This window comes from Amphiura filiformis, unplaced genomic scaffold (genome assembly GCF_039555335.1).
Source record: "Amphiura filiformis unplaced genomic scaffold, Afil_fr2py scaffold_40, whole genome shotgun sequence".
Lineage (NCBI taxonomy): Eukaryota > Metazoa > Echinodermata > Ophiuroidea > Amphilepidida > Amphiuridae > Amphiura > Amphiura filiformis.
In genome coordinates, this window is record NW_027305504.1 from 727,565 (window position 1) to 748,712 (window position 21,148).

Sequence of the window (21,148 nt, forward strand, 5' to 3'; positions counted from 1 at the left end):
AATGAGCTGGACTGCTTCTTACAGCTTTAGAAACAACACTCCATTTGATTGGTTCAAACTTAACAGCTTGTTACTAGCGACTGAGGTATAAATACAGTTTTAGCGAGTGTTTTTAACACCAAACTCAAGCATTCAATTACTATTGACTCCTGCATGGCTGACAGGATGGCATGGTTATTTACGAACTGACAACAATCATAAATATTGTCTCACTTACATATTGATTACTATATCATCCTCACTCACTCAGCCATGCTTATTATAGCAAACTCTGTTTTCCACATATTTTGGTACATCCAGTGTTCAGATCTTATAAACATTAGTAAGATGTCTCAAGAACCACTGAATCAATTACACAACATTCATAACCTCATTAATAAACGCGATGCGTGCGATCCAATCATATTTTATTATTTGTGAAAACGCGAACGCAAAATCGAGGTCATTAATATCTCACAATTGACCGCAAAATGCGTAATTGTTCCAATGTCGCACACAATTGACTTCTGCGTGCGCCGTGTTAGCGTCCAACGAACTGCTTGTGCGCGCTGGCTGCCATATTTGGATTGCGCGCTACCATATTTGCACAGATTCTGATACGCACTTTTGTTATTGGTCGTTTTGTTTTAGCCTGATCTATTTTGGGAAAGGGAAGATGTAAAATTGTTTATTTTACAAACTTTTGAGGAAAATTTTGTGTTATTTTGTAAAGTTAAAAGATCAAAGTGACGGTTATGAATGAGGTTAATAACTTTGCATCGGTTATATGTCGGGCATTGTGAAAAATCTGAACGTTTTGCTTTGGACCTCGGAATATCGCCCCTCGGGATATTCCTCGGTTCCAAAGGCAAAATGTTTAGATTTTTCACAATGCCCTCCAAATAACCGATGCGCAGTTATTAACCTCTAATTGATACATGGTCAGTGCCATATAAAGAGCCTATGATTAGGCAAGTGTCTCAAGTATTAGCAATTAAAAAAGAAAAGGAGGAAATACAAAGCCAAAGACTTGATGGAATTATGTGAGCAGGGATGTTTGCCTCACAACTTGAAAATTGGGATATCCCACATGGGGCCAGTCAGCCACTGCCATGCCACTGCATTGATGCCTTCAACATCACATCTCAGTTCTCACAAGACAAATGAAACTGTCTAGGGGACCACTATTCGCCAATCGCACGGTCATCTCAAAACAAGCTTCTACCAGCAATGGGCGTACTGTGTGTGCATACGCCTGTCAAGCGCATGCTTTAATTACCGCATACGCTTCGGCTTTGCAAAAGCCTTCTGGTGCATTGCTGGAAGAGCGCGAGAAACAAATATGCTCATTTTGCGCATGCTTTTGCAGGGAGAACCTCGTTTCGGTAGCAAGATGGCGGATCGTTGCAAAGGGCGAATATATTACTGGTCATGTTTGTCTCCACTTAAATAGACCCTCACACAGAATTTAAAAAATTCAAAATTTATGTTTTTGCCCCAGATTTAACTTCTGTACATCCCACCACACTCATTGTGCATCAATCCACATGGTATTTAAAACCACAGTGTTAAAACCCATGTTGCTAACTGCAGGGCTCTGCAAGAATAGAGGGAAATTGGCAAGATCAAATGTCGAACTTTTTTAATCAAACAACACAGCAAAAACAGCTCACAATTTCAAGAGCTCCGATTTCACTGCATTCCTATACATACTCTTATCTCACGTCTATGCGACATCACAGCTCATAATGAAAACATCATAGTTCAAAGGCAACAAATATTATTTGAGATCAAATGATAGTTCATATCATGATTCACAGTGACTTTGCCATTGTTCAAACTATTACTGCCATCAGGCACATATAAACATCATACATTATGATTCAAAAACACAAGACTTTGGCTAGGAGGGAATCCAAAATGTTCTTTGTTCAAAATCTAACATGAATGATGTCTTGATATGTCGCAACAATGTTTGGCTGGCATTTAGCATCCCGTCTATAAATACACCATTGGGGTGTCATCTCAACTCCCCTGTTAATGTTGCCCAAAGTGAGACAACATTGTTCCATTGTATTCATGATGGGTAATGCAAGATATACTAATTGACATGATTCCTTAAGATAGAATAGGTGTAAATTAACATGCAGACAGCATCTCCAGGATATTTTATAGTATATACTATTCAAGACTTGTCTCTAATGATTTTACTTGTTTCTAATAATGATTTTGTCATTCCTTTTCCCTGAAGTAGTAATCACTTTATATGAATAATTTCATTTCACTTTCTTTGTTTTGAAAATGTCAAAGTGTATTTCATTTCAGTATTGGTCTGGCGGTTCTCGAGAAAGCTTCACTAGCTTTGATTTTATATCTCATTCTAGTCACAGCTCAGGTCCAGAATTCTAGTGGTCTGTGCAAAGGAAGAGGATTTCCTAGAGGGCAGTATGACTTTTTCAGATCAGATGTACAGGCAGCTGAGAAAATGTTTAAAATGTTGAGAGGGCAGCATACACCTGTTTTGGAAAGCACAAGAACATTACGAATACTTGTATTAATTTGTATTAATAAATTAATTGTCAGTCAGTGAGAAGGGAAAAGAATCATCTGTCCAATACAATTGGTCCAATAGATTCTGATCAAAAGTGCTTTTAGTCCAACTAGGTTTCAGTCAACCATATCATTTTGTAACCTTTTATTTTGGTCCAAACCTTTTAATTTTGTCCCATAAATTTTTGGTCAACAGAAACTTGTCCTACATATGGAAGAAATATACTAGACCAAATTTTTGATGCACTAAAAAGTATGTGTGGCCGAAATATCTTTTGAATCAAAATATTTTGGACAATATATATTTGGACGTAACAACATCCGACCAAGTGTATTTGGACCAAAACCATTTTGGACGAAATGTTCTATATCAGCATTGTTCAAATTTTACACATTCAATGAATTTGAAAGATCGTTTGTAAGTTCTAGCGACATTGTTGTATATACAACTGCTCACATGTGTATAAAAGTCTGTTTCACAACAGTGATCTAAAGAAGACACCCTGGAATACTTGATTCTGCAATCTATTCTGCAATGATTTGATTTACATAAACAATGTCTGGTGTGACACAGAAATTGTTCCTTTGCTGGCTAGTGTGAACACCACCATCACACATATAAATGACACATTAATGAAGCAGGCAATAATTTGTGATTCTCTTTTAAGGGTTTTCCGTCGTCACCCGATTCGACTCGACTATTGCGCCTCTTTTAAACGCGTGCGTATCCAGCGTCGTGCTTTCGGCGTTATTGCAGACATCGCGAAGAACGATGCGTGTTGTGCGTGTCAATGCTATTTTTTAATCGCACCGGCGATAACCAGGGCCACAAAATAAAGAAAAACAATGTTTGCTGAGCGCAAGAAAAGTGGCCGCATAAATATAACATGTAGGCCTACAAACCAAATTTTGCCAGCGTGCTTCCACTGATAACGGACCTGGACCCCTCCCCCAAAGTAGGCTTACGACAGTAGGGTCCAATAGATGGTATGAAGTTATAGGCCTACCCAACAAACACAGAATAAAGTTGTTTTTTAAACATTAGGCCTAAACGAGTGTTGGATAAATGGCTAAATATTATTAAAGGTTATACGTTTGTAGAACGTTTTATAATGAAACGCACCACACGGCAAGTTTATAATCCAACATTTAAATCTTCAAAGCATTGTGTGTTATTGGGTAAAGACCTAGGCCTACTACGTGCACTGAATTCATAATGCATGCGATATAGACAACACCATCAAAACTATTCAATTTCAAAAAAATGTGTCATACATTTACGAAAATAATATTATAGCCTAATAGGCCAAACGTTTTTTCTACAGCTATAGCTATAGGCTCGGTAAACGGCACTAAGCATGCTAAGTAGGCCTATGCCTATATAATTGTAGGCCTATTATAGTCAAACACTTCCGGCCATGGTGTCAAAGACTTCGCTTTAACAAGTTTAATAAATCCTCTTTTTGGTCGATCGAGTCAGGTGAACATGGTGAAAGCTGAAAATTCCTCACTTTGTGTAACTTGATATAACTCTTTGGTCCAATATCTTTGCAGATTGCAGAATGGGAGTTTTTCTTACACCCGTTTATGACCAAAATACACCAAATTAGTAAGAATATTAAGGCATGAAGTCTTAATAATCGACACCATTAGAATAATTATTATTGTTCCTATTATGGTAACTTTTTTTTACAGTGAAAACTTTCCTGCGTAAACAGACAATTCCTTTTTTGTGGCCATATGCGTAAACGAACGCTTATCCGGCATCAGATCGGCGTGTATACCAGCGCGTTGAGTACGCACTCAAAATATACATGTACGCAATTAACTACGCATGGTGTCGCAGAAAAAATGCTTTTTGACCTATTTTGGTCAATTTACGCAAAAACAAGGTCCGGTACCCCCAAATTTTTTTTTGCGCGATTTACCAGAGCTTATTTATTTTTCATAACATATATAAAATTAAAAAATTTGATCGATACAATTTTTTTTTTTTTTTTAAAAGGTTGTCTATTTTGAGAAAATTGCTGATTTTGCCATTGAAGTGTACAGAGATTTTTGGAAATGTACACCTCTTTTAAAACGGCTGTAGCTCAAAAGTGAGGTCCGGTACCCCCTGTTTTTTTTACTGATTTATTATCTACACATATTAATGTACAAAATATGTCAATTTAAAAAAATTTGATCGAATAGTTTAGTTACGACGGTAAACCCTTAAATCAAGCTTTTCAGACTGCATCAATTAACAAAACAAAATTTAATTATTAAATTTTGTTGCAGTAAGTGATTTTTTCAGCATTAATATGTAAAATTTCCTGATTTTAATTATTAATCCTCCAAAACCTGTCACCATCAGCTACCATGCACACTCACTTCACTTTCCTCAATTCATTTAAAATTCATTCAACTGCCTGAAGCCCCCTGGCTGCCATCACTAAAGTTATACTGCCCTCATTTTATGCGGAACACTGGCAACTCTGCAGCTGGCATTGAACATGAATAAACAACTGCTCAGTGCATTGACTCATTGATGATGGGAGCCATATGCACTCAACATGGACATAGTTATTGACCTTTTCTCATGTCGTTATCTGGCACAAGATTCATTCACATGCTTCTTGTCCGGTTCGGCCATCACACGGACATCTGGGCAAGGCCGAGATTTTGTAGATTGCTTGCTCTATTAGAGATGATATCTGTTACTCGCGTTATATGAGAATCGCTAAAGATGTGGGCTTGTTACATGATATTAAATCACAGAGAGCTATCAATGTTGAGATATGAGTATATTGATGCGCTTCTGATAATGGAGTCTTCCAAATTGAATACAATGAGGCAGGGGGTACCAAGGGGGTGTCATATTCGGAGTAGTAGAGGCACTGGAAGGGGGACCCGGGATACCAAAACTGATATATAATGCTCATTCCATTGGGCTCACACACAGGATGCTAACATTCATATTGATGGTTAGAATAAGTAGTAGCATACCATTTTGGCACTTTTCTTCCTGCACTGCTCATTGCAGATTAAATTATCCCTGTAAAGCCTTGATTAATTAGTGTTTGTAATCATGGTGAGTATGTAAGACCAGTAGTGTACACTATGTGATACATACATGTATCCCATCTATATTCCCAGATGCATGAGTCTCACTTTCCCTGTAACTTCTAGTTTTACATTAACAGGTAGTTAATTATAGATGTGTTTTTTGCACTTTCACATCAAGATTATCTAGCAAAACTCTTCTCTCCTTACTCTGGCATTACATAATTTTCACTTCCAAGTCCAAGTCCAAAGTCTTCACAAGTATCACAATTGAGGACTGATATTTCATTGCAATTTTCAATTTGTTTTCAAAATACTCATAAAATATGGCCTAAATTACAAGGAAGAAACTGAAGAATTTAATACATTTCGTATTGCACTTTCTGTATTCAGAGTTTGGGAACTGGATCTCAGGGTTTGTAACTTTCATATACATGTAATGAAACTTAAATGTAGGTGATTGCATTATTAACCCCTTTCAATAACCAGGTGTTACCCATAATGCAATTTGTTTCTGAATTATCGACACTTTATTCTCTCAAACCTTACAGATTTGGTACTGGTTAAAAACACTCCAAAATCCAGCATGTTGGGAAGACATGGTTGTGTGTTGTGGAGTGTACCTAAGGCAGTACAATGGATTGATAAGTACATAATGTACTACATCAAAACACAAACGTGATCTGCCACATTAATCACAACTTCTTGCTAATAAGTTAGCGGACCTGTCCTGCACGTTTATTGTACATTGTATTATCTTCAAAAACAAGAAGTACTTATAAGCTTACTGCTCTGAAAGTTTATTCAAGTATAAATTTATGTATTAAATGGAAAATTTATATTCTTAATAGCTGTTTGTTAGGTAGCTGTATGTTATTATCGTAGCAAAAAATACAATGCCTTTAAAGCAGTGATCACCAGCCTTCAGAAATGTTATTCCATCCTTTGATGATTGATCAGATGAAATACGTAGGTGGTATAATAATAGTACGGGGAATTGATATAATATCCTATTAAGTCTTCGCAGCCTTCCACAAGACCCGATTTATACTCGGATTTGCGGAGGCGAATTTTTCACTACAACATACATGCAGCTAGTATTTTCCAAACTCTACGATACAAAAACAAGTTCAGGATCAATCAAGCAGAGTTGAATACTCAAGCGATAATTCTCTAAATTATTCCGACAAGCTACTGTGCAAGAAACACATCAAGTATCAATCAATTTTATTGCCTAATATTTTATCACACGACCTTGGTGAATCTTCACTGCCAAAAGTCAAGTCCAAAAATCGGAGTATGAATCAGGCATAAGGATATTGCATCCGCAAAATTCAGCAAGATCAACATAAAGCCAATATGTGCTGGTTTTTCTTGGGTCTACTAAATACAGGTGTGGTGAGTTAAAAGTTACTGATGCTGCTTCATTTGGTGCTAATTAAAAAAGTACAACCATGGTATTAGAGTGGCAAAGAAACCATTTCACAACATGATAAACTGTTGCAAAATTAGTGCATTTGTCACAACTGAACCTCATCAGGAAAATATTAGTAAATATTAGTAAACCATCATGGGGAGTCAAAGCTTTCATATCTTAACTACATCTTAAGTAAGGCAAAAAATTCTGGCCATTTTTAAAACAAGTGACTCTATAATTATCTGGAATCAGGTAGTATCAATACCTGCAATCCTGGAAATAAGTAGTTGGCTCACATGCTCAAATCCAATGTTTGAAGGCTAATGAAACAAGTCTGTCATGTATTTTAAGTAGACACTCTGTCCTGTATACTCACCCTCCCCATGTTCTGATGCTGGAGATGCATAGTCTCACAGACCTGCTGATACAGCTTTGTCCCACATTGAACTGGGAGATCAGAGTGAGCCAACATTTTATTCACAGATTGTAGGTTATATATTGAGGGTTCAGAACCAGAAAGCCTTGACTCACAAAGGAATCCTTTTTGAGTTAAGGCTTTCTGACTCTCAACCCTCAATATGGTAGTGATAGCACAAGCAGTGGTGGTGACACTATCTGCAGTGTTAGACTAGAAGGCAACATTTTTAAGGGCCATTCGGGCCCCAAGGTCTGAATATCTATGGGCCCTCATCTAACACTGAGTAGCTACATCATGTTAGTGAGAGTATTTGGTCGTATGTGGTTTCAAAATGCAACTCTTGAATACAGAGACATACAGAAGCCCAGATTTTTAGCATGAGCCAACAATGTTGGCTCTCAGTGATGGGCCTTGTTTCAGCGTCACTGATTTTGCCTGTAAGCTCTCATTTTTATTCACTGGCTACTCTGAAACGGCAGTCATCTCGGCTTGTTTCTGACACTAAAATTACAGTATGGTCTATGACCCCAGCTGTTTGTGTCCCAGTTTAACCCCCTGGACACTACTGGTCATCTAACAGCATTTCTGATTGGTTGATAACTTAAAATGCTCATTTCAATTGCCATAAAAGGCTTTGAACTATTTATGGTCAAAACTTGCATTTGCAGATGATCTTATTAATGCCCTCCTTGATTGGTTCAGAACTGGTCACAATATTCATTTTGGCCAATCGGCAAGTTGTTCTCATGGGGTTAAATATAAATAGACTTACCTGTAATTTAGCCAGTGGTATGATATCACAATTCTGTGGTCTATGCCACACTGTTTTCTGTAGCATCTCATTATAATAGTAGAACCTGGACGTTTTAGGATCAAATAGCTCCCACCATTGGTTGTTGTCTCGTTTTTTACTGTCAAAGAAAGAAAGAAACATAAAGAATTGATGAGTATATTGCAAATTCTGAAATGGCACAATATAAATAACATGAATTTGTTGACCGAACTGATAACTGGAACCCTGCTTCTGAAGATATTTGCAAGTACTCTGTGCTTCCCTGCATTATACATGTAGCAGTATACAAATATTGTGGACATCCTGAAAAGTGAGAACTTTTAATAAGACCATAATTCCATTCAGGATTTTGAACTCAGGATCTCATTATTTATATATTGAGGAATTACCAGAAGGGCATCTACATGCCAGCAATTCAATGCAACTCTTGAAGCATCCTTGTATCAAATAATTTGGGCATACTTTGAAATCCCATTTTAAAAAGATGTGATTTTGAGAAAAACAAAAGATAATTTTGTGATGATACAGAAGCTCATCACTGTCATTTTTATTTCAACACCAAATTTATGAGTAATAAATCAAAAGGTGCAGAGCCAGACACATTTTGACAATGACCTTCTGATGAAATGCATCAATAGCATTCAGAGAATGTAGAACCAGGAGCTGGTATGAAGATGATGCCTGCCATGCTTTGATTTATTCTCAACACAAGCTGATCATAATTATTATGGACATTTGTTTCAAAAGCTATAGCTGCAAAATTACAGTAATTAAAAGTTTTTATGATGTGATCTTCAATTAACAATCTTCGTAAGTCTACATGTTTTATGGTGTGGGTTATTTGAAATAGAGAAAAAAAATTGTTTCTTCAAACTCTTTCTGCTCCAGGAGCACTGTTTGTTGGCAAAATGTAAAATAATCATTAGTCATTCCTAAAACATTTTTAGGCCACCATTTTAAATGTGCTGCAGCATAATACTGTAAAATTATCTTGACAAATTTTTCGGAACCTGATTTTTTATTTTGTGATGATGAAGCTGTCGAAAATCTTCGCTAATGTGCTCATTTTGGTCCAAAACAAAAATAGTATAAAACCTTTTATTACCAATGTGAAGACGGTACAGATACTGTCACAAAAATGTTCAATCAATAGTTTTATCAAAATATTTTTTGCAATTTAGTGAAGTGCCTTTGATGTTTTCAATATGGAGAACTTGAGACATGCCTTTGATGTTTTCAATGTCGTCTCGAGATAGTTATCCAAACTATGTTAAAATGTTTGGTGCCTCGCTCAACTTCTTGCTAAAGTGCTATATAAATACCTGTTATGTTATGTTATCATCACAAGCCTTTTACGATAAATATAAACCTCTATATCAAACTGACATGAGAGACCTAACAAAATGCAAAGAACCAAGGATATCCCTGAAAGAACCAAGCATGATTACAACTTATTTGGTAAAGAGTATAATCAAATTTTTTTCTGAAAATAACCCACAGTATATTGGGCTATTCAGTTGAAATTCATACACCCCCTATGGAAGACATGACCTTAATCTCCCACACAGGGTTTTATAATGGAGTCACCCATTCAGGTAACCCCCTTTGAAATTCATACTCCCTGTGTGGAAGATCAATGTCTTGTGTCTTCCATAAGGTGTATATATCTTCCATAGGGGTGTATGGATTTCAACCGGAACAGCCTTTTGCACTTTCAAGTTCAATGTAAATCTCATTATCAGTACATTCAAAGTTCACCCACAGTTCAGTATGCAAATTATCTATTTAAAAATCTGTAGGCCTTTTGATAGCCACATACTGATAGGGCATGCACACACAGCATGTCCATCACACATACAACTTTCTACCTTGTCACATCATATTCCATCAGTCTCGTAATTAAAGCAAGGGACATGTTATTTACCAGCACATGACTAGAGCAATAAGAACTCAATTAATAACAGCAAGGTAAAGACAATCAATGGCATTTAACGCTGCTGCGCTCTGGATACAAAAACAAGTTCAGGATCAAATCAAGCAGAGTTGAATAATCAAGCGATAATTCTCTAAATTATTCCGAAAGCTACTGTGCAAGAAACACATCAAGTATCAATTAATTTTATTGCCTAATATTTTATCACGCAACCTTGGTGAATCTTCACTGCCAAAAGTCATGTCCGCAAATCCGAGTATGAATCAGGCATTGGATTTTCTAGTTTACTAATCCCAAAACAAGGGTAAGGATATTTGGTAGTTTTCCAATCCCAAAACAAGGGTGAGGGTGCCGTAAGGATGTTTGGTAGTTTTCCAATCCCAACGCAAGGGTAAGGATATTTGGTAGTTTTCCAATCCCAAAATAAGGGCAAGGATGTTTTATGACTGTTTCATTATTTGTCATGTACTTCATTTATCATGACATATATTATTGATCAACTGTTTACTAAATGAATTTGAGATCACTGAAACTTAAAATTCTGATGTGGCTTGTTCTCTGATGTGGCTTGTTCTCTTTTTTTTATCCTATTATTTATTTTGTAGCTTCACTTTTAATATGGTTGCTTATTTTCTAAATTACTGGCGCTACAATAATTGTTTGACTTTCTTTAACTCAACAACATGTAGAGGTGATGATGATGACACTGATGGTGATTTAATGATAACAATGCTGAGGATGCTGATAAGTATGATGATGTTAATGAGGATGAAGATGGTATTGATGATCATCATCATACAATCATAACCAAGATCACGATGATCACAATCATCATGATCATGAGGAGGAGGCTGGAAGGATGATCCACATCTTTGGTGTTGTTGTTATTCAACTTTCATCATTATTGTCATCACTATCTTTGTTGCTTAAAAAACACACAAACAATACCAGTGAACATTATTGTCTTCAGATTTCATCATCAGATTTGCAGGATCATCATCATCATCATCAATTCATCATCATGATCATCATTATCATCATCATCATCTTGAATGATAATGAGATGCATGGACCCACAGCTGGAAGACAACTTCTCAGCAAAAGGCATTTTGATGTACCCATTTACACTAATTGACATAATCATGATGTCTTCTCAGCCTGTAATCCTAAGACATGTTATCCCAAACTTTAACACCAATCTGTCAGTTTTCAACTTCCCTGTCACTACGAGCCATATTATGACCTCATACCCAAAGACACATCTCAATGACCCCCAAAACACAACCAAAGCTCAAATTGTGACCTCAAGTTAAGGAACATGAGTTTTTGTACCCAACATATCCAAAGGTCATTCTTTGAGTGTAGAAGCGTATTAAGGTTAAGGAACTGTCCGCTAAAGATTGTCATGTTTGAGATCCTCATTTGAGATCCTCGGCTGTGTTCCCTATGGTGGAGATTACTTCTCTGTTTGTTTATTTATCTCAATTTAGCAGAACAATTATCATACCATGGTTATAAGAATATGACAAACACAACAGCCATGAGCCATCAATCATAAACTCAACCAAGCAAATGGCCAAGTTCAACATCATGGCCAGATCCAGCATACAGCTGAATTAGAGTTCAATGACCTGTTTACATTACGGCCAAAGAATGTATATGGATGTGGACATAGTGAAATTAATATGTGTAAAGTAATACCCATAGCATAGACTACATAGACCAATTCTGATCCAGGATGAAAATGTAGCCAATGGAATATTATGGTGATGAAACACCATCATATTGAGAGTTTAGGGCAAGAAAGCCCTATCTAGCTGCTCTATATACATTTTTGATCATTTCTGCAGTTTATATTTTGTACATCAAAAACTATGACACCTGGCAGCTATTGCAGATAGGGCCTTCTAGTCCGCAACCCTCGATTATATGCTTATATTTCACCATTGCAGTGAATAAGGGAGGCTTAATTGTTATACTCAAACATTGCTTAGTTTGGAATTAAGTCTTGGATAAAGGTAATGCTATACTTTATTCCTTGGAGAATCCCAAGAATTGATGGCTAGTTGAAGTCTTTGACCATGTTGACATTGCTGTGGACAAGGACAATGTGGGTGCACATGTCTTTCTGTTGGGACTCATGTAACAATCTTGAAGAAGCAAAAAGAGCACCCAAAGTAGTTTATGGCCAAACCTGGATGGAGAGAGAAGATAGGTCCAGACCACTTCCAGACTGAGTGCTCATGATCACAACACAGGATCACAAGCTTGCAAGTTCTAGTTTTGGCGAAGTCATGCCTCTTTCGTTATCACCAAAACTATCATACTGCCTGTTTGTTTTTCCTCTTCCAAATTTCCACTTGCATTCCAATTTCCATAGAAACAAAGATCTGGCGAAGATCTGGTGCCATCTGGTAGGACTTCAGTTTTTTACTTCAAATCATCATAACTTAACACCAAAATAAAAATATATGATGTGCTTTGTCAGCATCATACTTTAATGAGTTTCACAAGAAGTTTTCATCTGCAAAAAATTGGTATGAGACAAACCTTGCTTTCAGAAAAACACATTCTTGGAAACATGCAGCAATTAAATTGCTAATTTGCAATAGAAAATTGTCATAACATGTGAGCTAGCTACTTCATCACTTCTATCACCTGTATCATATGAATTACTGAACTCCTTTTGAACTCACCAGCATGATAATTGAAACTACCAAAACAATTACTAGTCTCTAACTATGGAGAAACAAAAGTTTTGACACACACACTTAAATAGGTATCACTTTTGAATCAGTTTCACACATTAACATTCAGCAACATAATCCCTTTCAATGAAATGTTTCTATATCGTCGGAAACCAGATATTACGCCAAGAAACGATATTATAAGACGTGTGCGGTATTAAGATGAAGCTAATATCGCTGTGTGTGTAAATTCCCCCTGGAGTCTTTGAAAATCCTGTATTAGAAAGCTGAAACCTGACAAAAAATCATGACAAGAATTTGACAAGATCAAGAATTATTTAGTGCACCAAATTGATTGTCACTATCCTGTTTTAAAGTTAAAAGCTGTAAAGTGTAATGTGTCAATTTTTGTACGGCATAAATTTTCACAATATACATATTCATCAATAAAATTTGACAACCACAAAAAAATATGTCATTTGTTGATGACTGATGGGAACGCCATTCCACATATTCAAAACAATCAAATCGATGTAAACTCAGTGATGTATGAAAGTTAGCACATCAGATTATCTCCATTGAAGAAGTATTTTTTAAATAAATATATGTAGGTCATGGAAATTTGTAGGTAAAGATGTCAAATGCAATACTGCAATACATCTATTTTAGTTGTCATTAGTTATGTTGAGGAACTATTTTGACAAGCATTATTATAGATTGTGGCATTTTCATATGATATGAAGGCTTTTGAATGTGTTATCATTGTAGATGAGATAACAAGATATTATCAAAAAGTCACTATGACTGTCACAATTTTATAAACAAAATAAAAAGTCTTGACAGGCTCTTTCATCCTTGTAATGTATGTTATGCTATGATAGTTACGCCATGCTTGGTCTGACAAGAGCAGATTTCTTGAGTCTTCCAGTATCTACCAAGTACTATATTATCAAGATTATTGCATGTTGACATAAAAGGAATGAGGGAATTGATCTGGTAGGCTTGTTGTCTCTCCCCCAGTCTCCCTTCCCAATTTGCAGGTTATCTTCACCATATGCCCAGGATATACACTTTCTTTCAACTCTTGACAAGAGCAAAGTCTTGTGAGTATTTAACAAGTATATTGAATATTGTAATGAAAGCAACTGGCACCTCTTAAATAGGCCTGGCAAGTGAAGTACGACCTAAACAGGAAATAGAATAAAATAAACTAATAAATCTTAAGGCTACATTTCGATGGCTCAAACTTATATACAGGGTAGCGTTTCTTGGTAGCGGCCATAAAGGACCCAGAGCAAAAGATAACCCAAATATGGAATTGACCTGGCCTAAATTTGGGGTAGAAATAAAGAAATCATACAAACCGTCGGCGTCAGGCTAATCAGCAATCTCAAGTTCTGGAACAGGTACGAACGAATGGACGAGCGAATCGAAGATCTAATCTGCACGGCACTTCGAATGGTTCGAATTGAACTGTTCGTTTAAATAACCTAGTTTGACTGTTTAAAACCTTGTTATGAAACCTTTAACCTGGTTACATAACCTTTAACCTTTGTTGAACCTTATTTCGGTTCATAACACCTCATTGTTTTATAACACCATTAATTTGTTGGTTTATACCACTTATTGTTTTTATTACCTGACACTAACACGAAGTAACTGACAACTGAGCTTAGGTAATACGGTTGTCGTACATATAATGTGAAAATAAATATGTGAAATATACGCTTTTATTCGCCTTTTCAATTTCTACAGAGACTGACTGCACAAGAAGAGTTTTGGTCATAACACTAATGCATTATTGCCCAATTTTATAAATAAAAGGTCAATTCATGACTTTTAGAATTTTGGGGGAAGGCCGCTACCTTATTTCTTGTTATTTTGTAAAGAAATAAGAACTTCCATAACTATCACTTAAATTGCATATTTGTGGGTCAATGCTTATCAGCTGAACATTACGGGATTATTTTGGCTTGTTTTGAACTTCAATCAGCTGATTCAAATCACGTGAATCACTTTCTAAAAATAACATACCAAAAGTGTATGCAAACAAGTCGCAAATTCTCTCAATCGAACGAGCACACAACAAGGGAAAAAGTTGATATAAAACTGACTTGCAATTCATGTGATAGTTATTTATTTATTTGGAATTGTTCATTGTTCTTTCTTTCTTTTGGGGGTTTTATTCTTTGTTTACTTTGGGAATGGGACAGGAGAGAACGACGGACTCGGTTTCTATGATAAACCATTCAGTAACCATGGGACTTGGGTGATCCCCGTGAGCAATTAACCTCGCAAGGCTCCGACCTAATTCGTACGATTAAAGGAGCCATTGCTTGAACCGGTACCATTTGACAAAATGGCGAACGCTGCAAATACCCGATTCAGAAAGTTACCGAATGGATTTCCTGTGACTCTATCGCACAAGAAATACTTACAATATGATTAATTTGGAATAAATGAAATAGATATAAAAATGGCCTAGTATAAAAAGATAATGTCCGTCTTTCTGATCCTAAAAGAAGCTCTTGCCGAGTGGCTTATGACCCCGAAGGGATTTGGGCATATCGAGTCAAGCTGGAATCCCGAACGGTATTTTCTCCTCAGAGACCCCACCGGCGTAAACCGGCGGGACTGCAGCATCCATACCATTCCAAGCCTCCCTCGAATCACCCAACAAGAGCTTAGGGGATTACATGCTAAATCGCTAACCTCAAAGTCTGTATTTGGAAAAATACAGTAGATCAAAATTTGAGTGCAGACGATAATTTCACGAGCTTGCTCTATACAGGTCTGCTCTGGTCGAAAGTAATTTGAACAGTGAACAATTTTGTTTCTTTTGAGAATGCCTCAAGCTGATTGGCCTAGAAAAAATGGGGCGATGACGTTCTTAAAGCTGATTGGGCAATAATTTGTTATGACGTATTAAGTGTTTTTATGATCGAAAATTCCTAGTAATCCTAGTAATTAGTAATTCTTTAAATTGCTTTTATTTCTAACTATAATTTTACTAATTCTTCATTAATCTATAAAACTGGCCTAGTTTCCAAAACTGGGGAGAAGCTGGTTTCTTATGAATATAATAATTTAATGAGAAATAAAGTATTACAATTCGCACTGTTATTTGAGAAACCCTCACTTGAATGTGAAGAAGCCACTGACATTTAAAATGACAATAATGGCGTCTTTTCCAAAAGTAAACATTGAAATTTGGCAGGGAATTTTAGAACAATGGTTGCACCTCCAAAATTGGGCACCATATCAGCAGAAACCTGAATTGCTGAGGAATATAAATATAGAAAATCTAAGAATTTGAACCATGTTTTATACTGGAAATGGACCGAAATGTCAGCCGATCCACGAGGTAAAATTACGTATTTTGTGCCGATAGAACCCCATTTTCCTTGGATCGGACTGTTTACGTGGACAATTTAGCTTCAGTACATGCATGGAAATTAAATAAACGGTGCAGTTTTGGCATCAATTTGGGCCAGGAAGTCCTGACATTGCATGACGGAAATCCCCATAAACGAATACAATGCGATGACATAATAAATTAGGTAAGCTTAAAAATCTAGATTAAGGCCTACAGCTCCTCCCGTTTCAATATCAATTTCCAGATTTATATCTTCACTACCGTATACTGTTATGTAATCAAACAATATAAGATGAATGTCAACCACTATCAATTTTGACAAATGCAAAATCCTAATTAGTGATATTATGTTTTTTTTGCTTGTTTGTTAGAAAATGTTTTTGAAGCGAATTAAATAAAATAATATTCAAACAAACTAAGCGTTGAATATAATCCTAAATAACAAACCAATTAATATTTCATCAAAATTTGATTTAATATTTCAGGTAATTATTTTCTTAGCATCTTCATGCAGCACTTTTCCCTTCACAATCTCAGCTCAGGTCAGTAAGCTGTCAGCTTCAATTGAACTTCACAGTTGACACTTCAATTTTTAATTACGGCCATGTAACTAGCCGCTTCCCCTCTGCAATCAAGACCTTATTGCCCAGCTGCACCATAACTTCCATTTAAGGTCTTATAATAAAGTTGATTTTCTCCATTCAATTCCATATTTGGAATGGTATAACATGACTAAGATCATGTCTGGTACTTCCATGCAAAGATCTACAGATCAAACAAACCACATGCCATATCTGATAAATTCATCATTTAGCTTGTTAACTTTTTACTATGTTCCGAGATCGAAAGGATTTAGCTGAACATCACGCTTTGTAACATATGAAAACCAAAACAGAACAGAGTATTTCATTTGAAATCCATACACCCCCTATGATATGACTCATTTGAAATCTACACCTACACCCCTTGTGTGAGAGATTCAGGGAAGGTCTTCCATAGGGGGGTTGCAAGGACATCAAATGGAATAGCCAAATATCACAAACTTGTAGATACTTGCTTGGCCCGGGCAGAGAAATGTAACATTGAAAATTCTTATTTCTTCAAATGCACTTGAAATTTCCCCCCTCATGAAAAATTTCGCCCCGAAATTGTACAAAGTATCAGCCTAATTTTTTATGTTTAAGAGAAGTAAAGAGTGCAGTCGACAGATTTTTATTGGATGTTCGCACACAACGAGTCCCACACACCCTTATTTTTACTTAACAACAATGGCCATAAAAGTGGCAAAACCACGGGCCTTGACTGGGTCAGCAACTTGTCATTTAATTAAATCTTGAGCACCATCAAAAATCTATAAACAGGCATTCCTCAACAACATGAAGCAACAGTTTCCTTGTGACCCAGTCAGTGTGGTACTCTCGTGTAGCCCGGCTGTCGGCCCTTACAGTTACCTTGAATTGACAGCTGGACTAGTGTGCTTCATCCTACAACAACCAATTTTTATATAAAAACAATATATTATGCATATGACATGTTGGAACTGAACCACTCACAAGATATTGCAAAAGTATGACAATCAATATCGAAGCTCATTTAGTAGCAAAAGAACTGAATCAACAAATACGCTGAACCGTATACACAGTATACATACCAAAATATCTCTGTCTATGCAATACAATGCACCACGCACCATTCACATCGCGGCATAGACTACTACTCTAAGCTTACCAAACATCACCTGAAAAACTATGGTCCAGCGCACGAAACCCTGACTTAATTCGAGCAACAGTTGTCCGAGTTTCTACCTCCAAGGAGGTGTATCCAAAATTTAATAATATACATTTTAATTTGATGAGCATTCGATTTATTTTACCTACGAAATATAAAAGCACTTATCCACTGTAGGCTACCATTTTGTTTTGATGACCTAGGTCAAAGGTCGTGTTGTCTAGACACAACACTTACGAAATTTATGAATGGACAGTGGCTCAGTCCCTAAAACATTTAATAACTTCTACCAATGTACCAAACACTCCTATTTTCCACATATCGGGAATAAATATATCAAATAATATTTCTGAGTAAATTTTGGCTCAATTTTGCAAAAGATGCGCCTTCACGAATTTTCTGAATCCAGGCAAGAGAACCACGAAACACTGAGCACGAGCGGCGCTCTTTGAAATATAAAAATAGAACTGCACAGCTGATTTGTCCAAACAACTTGACATGTGACATGAGGCTTTATAATTGGCTACAAGTTTTGTGAGGTCATTGGAACATGTCATGTCAGGGAATTACTGCAATTTTGACTGGCCAAAATGAGGATTATTTTAATCGAAATTCAATGTTCACAGGCACTGCAGTGTGCATGGAATTACAATAGATGTATTATAAAAATAGGTAAGCCAAAAATGGTGAATTGTATACTCATAAATTAATGAGTTAGACATGTGAAATAGAAATATGAAATACTGAAAGTGTGCAGACTACATTTTTGAAACATACTGTTTACTCATGTACTAGTACATGTACTGTACATGCATGGATTACACAATTAAGTAACAGTAGATGAAGGCCTAAGTATAAAAACATGTTATATAATGTGACATGGCATTTACAATAATAAATGCATTTTTGAGTTGTGGAATTGTATAGTATAAAAAAAATATATTGAGCTGGTACATTGGTATGAGGAAGTTAAATATAATAATACAATAATTTAATACATCAATTCCCTCCTGCTGACTGGGCTCAGACTGGTGTCCTGGATGCTGATGTTAGCTCTCCCAGTAACCAAATCCACCGAGAACTTCATCCGCAGGGTCATGGCGAGTTGAAGTCCAAGGTTGGTGGCTGGTTACCCTCATGGACGTTGTTGAAGGGTCTCCACAGGTACAGCAGTCTGGAAATTGAGGCTTGTACGTCCCTGAAGGTGCTGGTTATTGAAGTTGGGTGATTGGTGTGGTATTGGTATTGGTAATAACGGTGCTCTCTGCCTGGTCTCCTGAGGCCTGTTCCAACTTTCTTCTAATAGTCTGCGTCTCTTGGGGACAGAGGGGTGGAATGTTGCTGAAGCTGGTTTCCTCTTACCGGAGGACACAGGGGTCTTGTTGTACCGTCTTGTTGTATGTAATGCGGTGACATTACTATGCATGGGATAATTATTGTCGGCGACCCTGGTGGTCGTAGCTTTGGGGGTCTTTGGGGGACGATGGTTCATCAGCACCCATGCTGACATCAGATTCCGGCGGTGGTGTCGGTGCTCTGATGGGGCTGAAGGCCCTAGGGGAGGGTCATTAGGCGCTGTGGCTGATCAGGGTGTGTCTCCGCCACTCTTCCTTGTCATTAGGCGAGAATTTATTACAGATGGTGCAGGAGAACCGGTCTGGTGTCTTGAGTCCATGTTTCTTTCTTTGATGCTCATGCAACTTCCACTTTTATTAAATTTTAAGTCCTCATGACTGCAAAGTAGACAGGCATGCTTCATGACCATGCTGTGATTGTTCTGAAAAATTGTAATGGAAACAAGAAATTTTAAATTCTTGGTTCATTTCATTTTGTTTGCAAAAATAAATGTGTAGGGGTGACAGTCATAAAAAAAAAAAAAAAAATAAAAAAAAATACTTCTAGATACGCTTCTCCCACCTCAAGATAATGTAATACTTGCATATAAATGTTTTAAAAACAATAGAACTGCAGTTTTTGACTACAAAAGATCCTAATAAACAAGACCACCTGGGCTTCTCCCAAGGCTCTCTCTAAATTAGCCCACCTAGGTAGGACATCCACATGGAATGAGCGTCTATGTGCACACACCCCATCCCTAGACCAAAATAGCCGGCGCATGGAATTATCACCTGATGGCCATACTTTGGAAAAACATATAAATGAAAAATTTTAGGGCAAGTTTTATAGCCGTGGATTTTAAAACATATCCAGTGGGCAACAATATCTTGTGGTGGTTCTTATCTTACTCTACATTACGATACTTATTTACATGTACATTAATGTACTTTATGCTGCCTTGGCTTCTTTTGAGTTTGTGTTTGCACATAATATTTTTAGAGGGTAACCCCAAACCATTTCGGTTTGATACTGGCGCTTGATTTAGTGTTATAAGTAGACTCAGAGATAGGGGTGGGTGCGGGTTGCACATCCTCTGCACTATTTTCCCCTACCTCCGGCCGGTACAACTTCAATTTATCCGTGTGAACCACTAGTGTCCTACAACGGCGGCTGACCGGGCTTAATATCTGAATTTTGTACAAAATGTCAGTCAGAATCTGGATGACTTGGTATGGCCCATGCCATTTTTGAACAAGTTTAGGACAAACCCCAGGCTTTCGAGCATCATTGAAATACCACACTAGGTCGCCAACTTGATACTGGTATTTCCTTTGGTCAGATTTTAAATCATAGAGTTTCTTATGCTTGTCACTAGATATCTGGAGATTCTTCCTTGCAAATTCATGCACATATTGCAAGTGACTTTTCAGCTCGTTTACATATTCGGACTCTGTGGTGTAAGTATGGGTCGACGGGGTACCATACATAATCTCCACAGGTAGTTTTGGGACACGACCAAAGTTCATTTCAAAGGGGGAATAGCCTGTACTCTCATGCTTGGAGGAGTTATACGCTAAAAGTACATAGGGTAAATGCTCGTCCCAGTCATCCTGTCTCTGACTCACATAATGTCTCAACATTCCGGAGACGGTCCTCATGAATCGCTCGATCATACCATCGCTTTGAGGCCTGTATCCTGTCGTCCGGGTTTTGTCAATGTCTAATAGTTTGCACATTTCCTGAAATAATTTGCTCTCAAAATTCCGTCCTTGATCTGAATGTAATTGCCTTGGCAATCCATACATACAAAAGACATTTTGAACTAATGCGTTAGCAACGGTCTCTGCCTCTTGATCGGGTATTGCAATGGCAGTGACCCATTTT

At 37.0% G+C, this 21,148-nt stretch overlaps 1 protein-coding gene across 1 annotated transcript in view; it reads right to left on the reverse strand.

Moving 5' to 3' along the window:
• Positions 1–21,148, reverse strand: part of LOC140144112 (uncharacterized) — a 223,134-nt gene that overhangs the window by 85,925 nt on the left and 116,061 nt on the right. Inside the window, exon 3 of the mRNA XM_072165948.1 lies at positions 8,182–8,320. Within this exon, the coding sequence (XP_072022049.1) occupies positions 8,182–8,320 (139 nt within the window). The remainder of the gene's footprint in view (positions 1–8,181; positions 8,321–21,148) is intronic.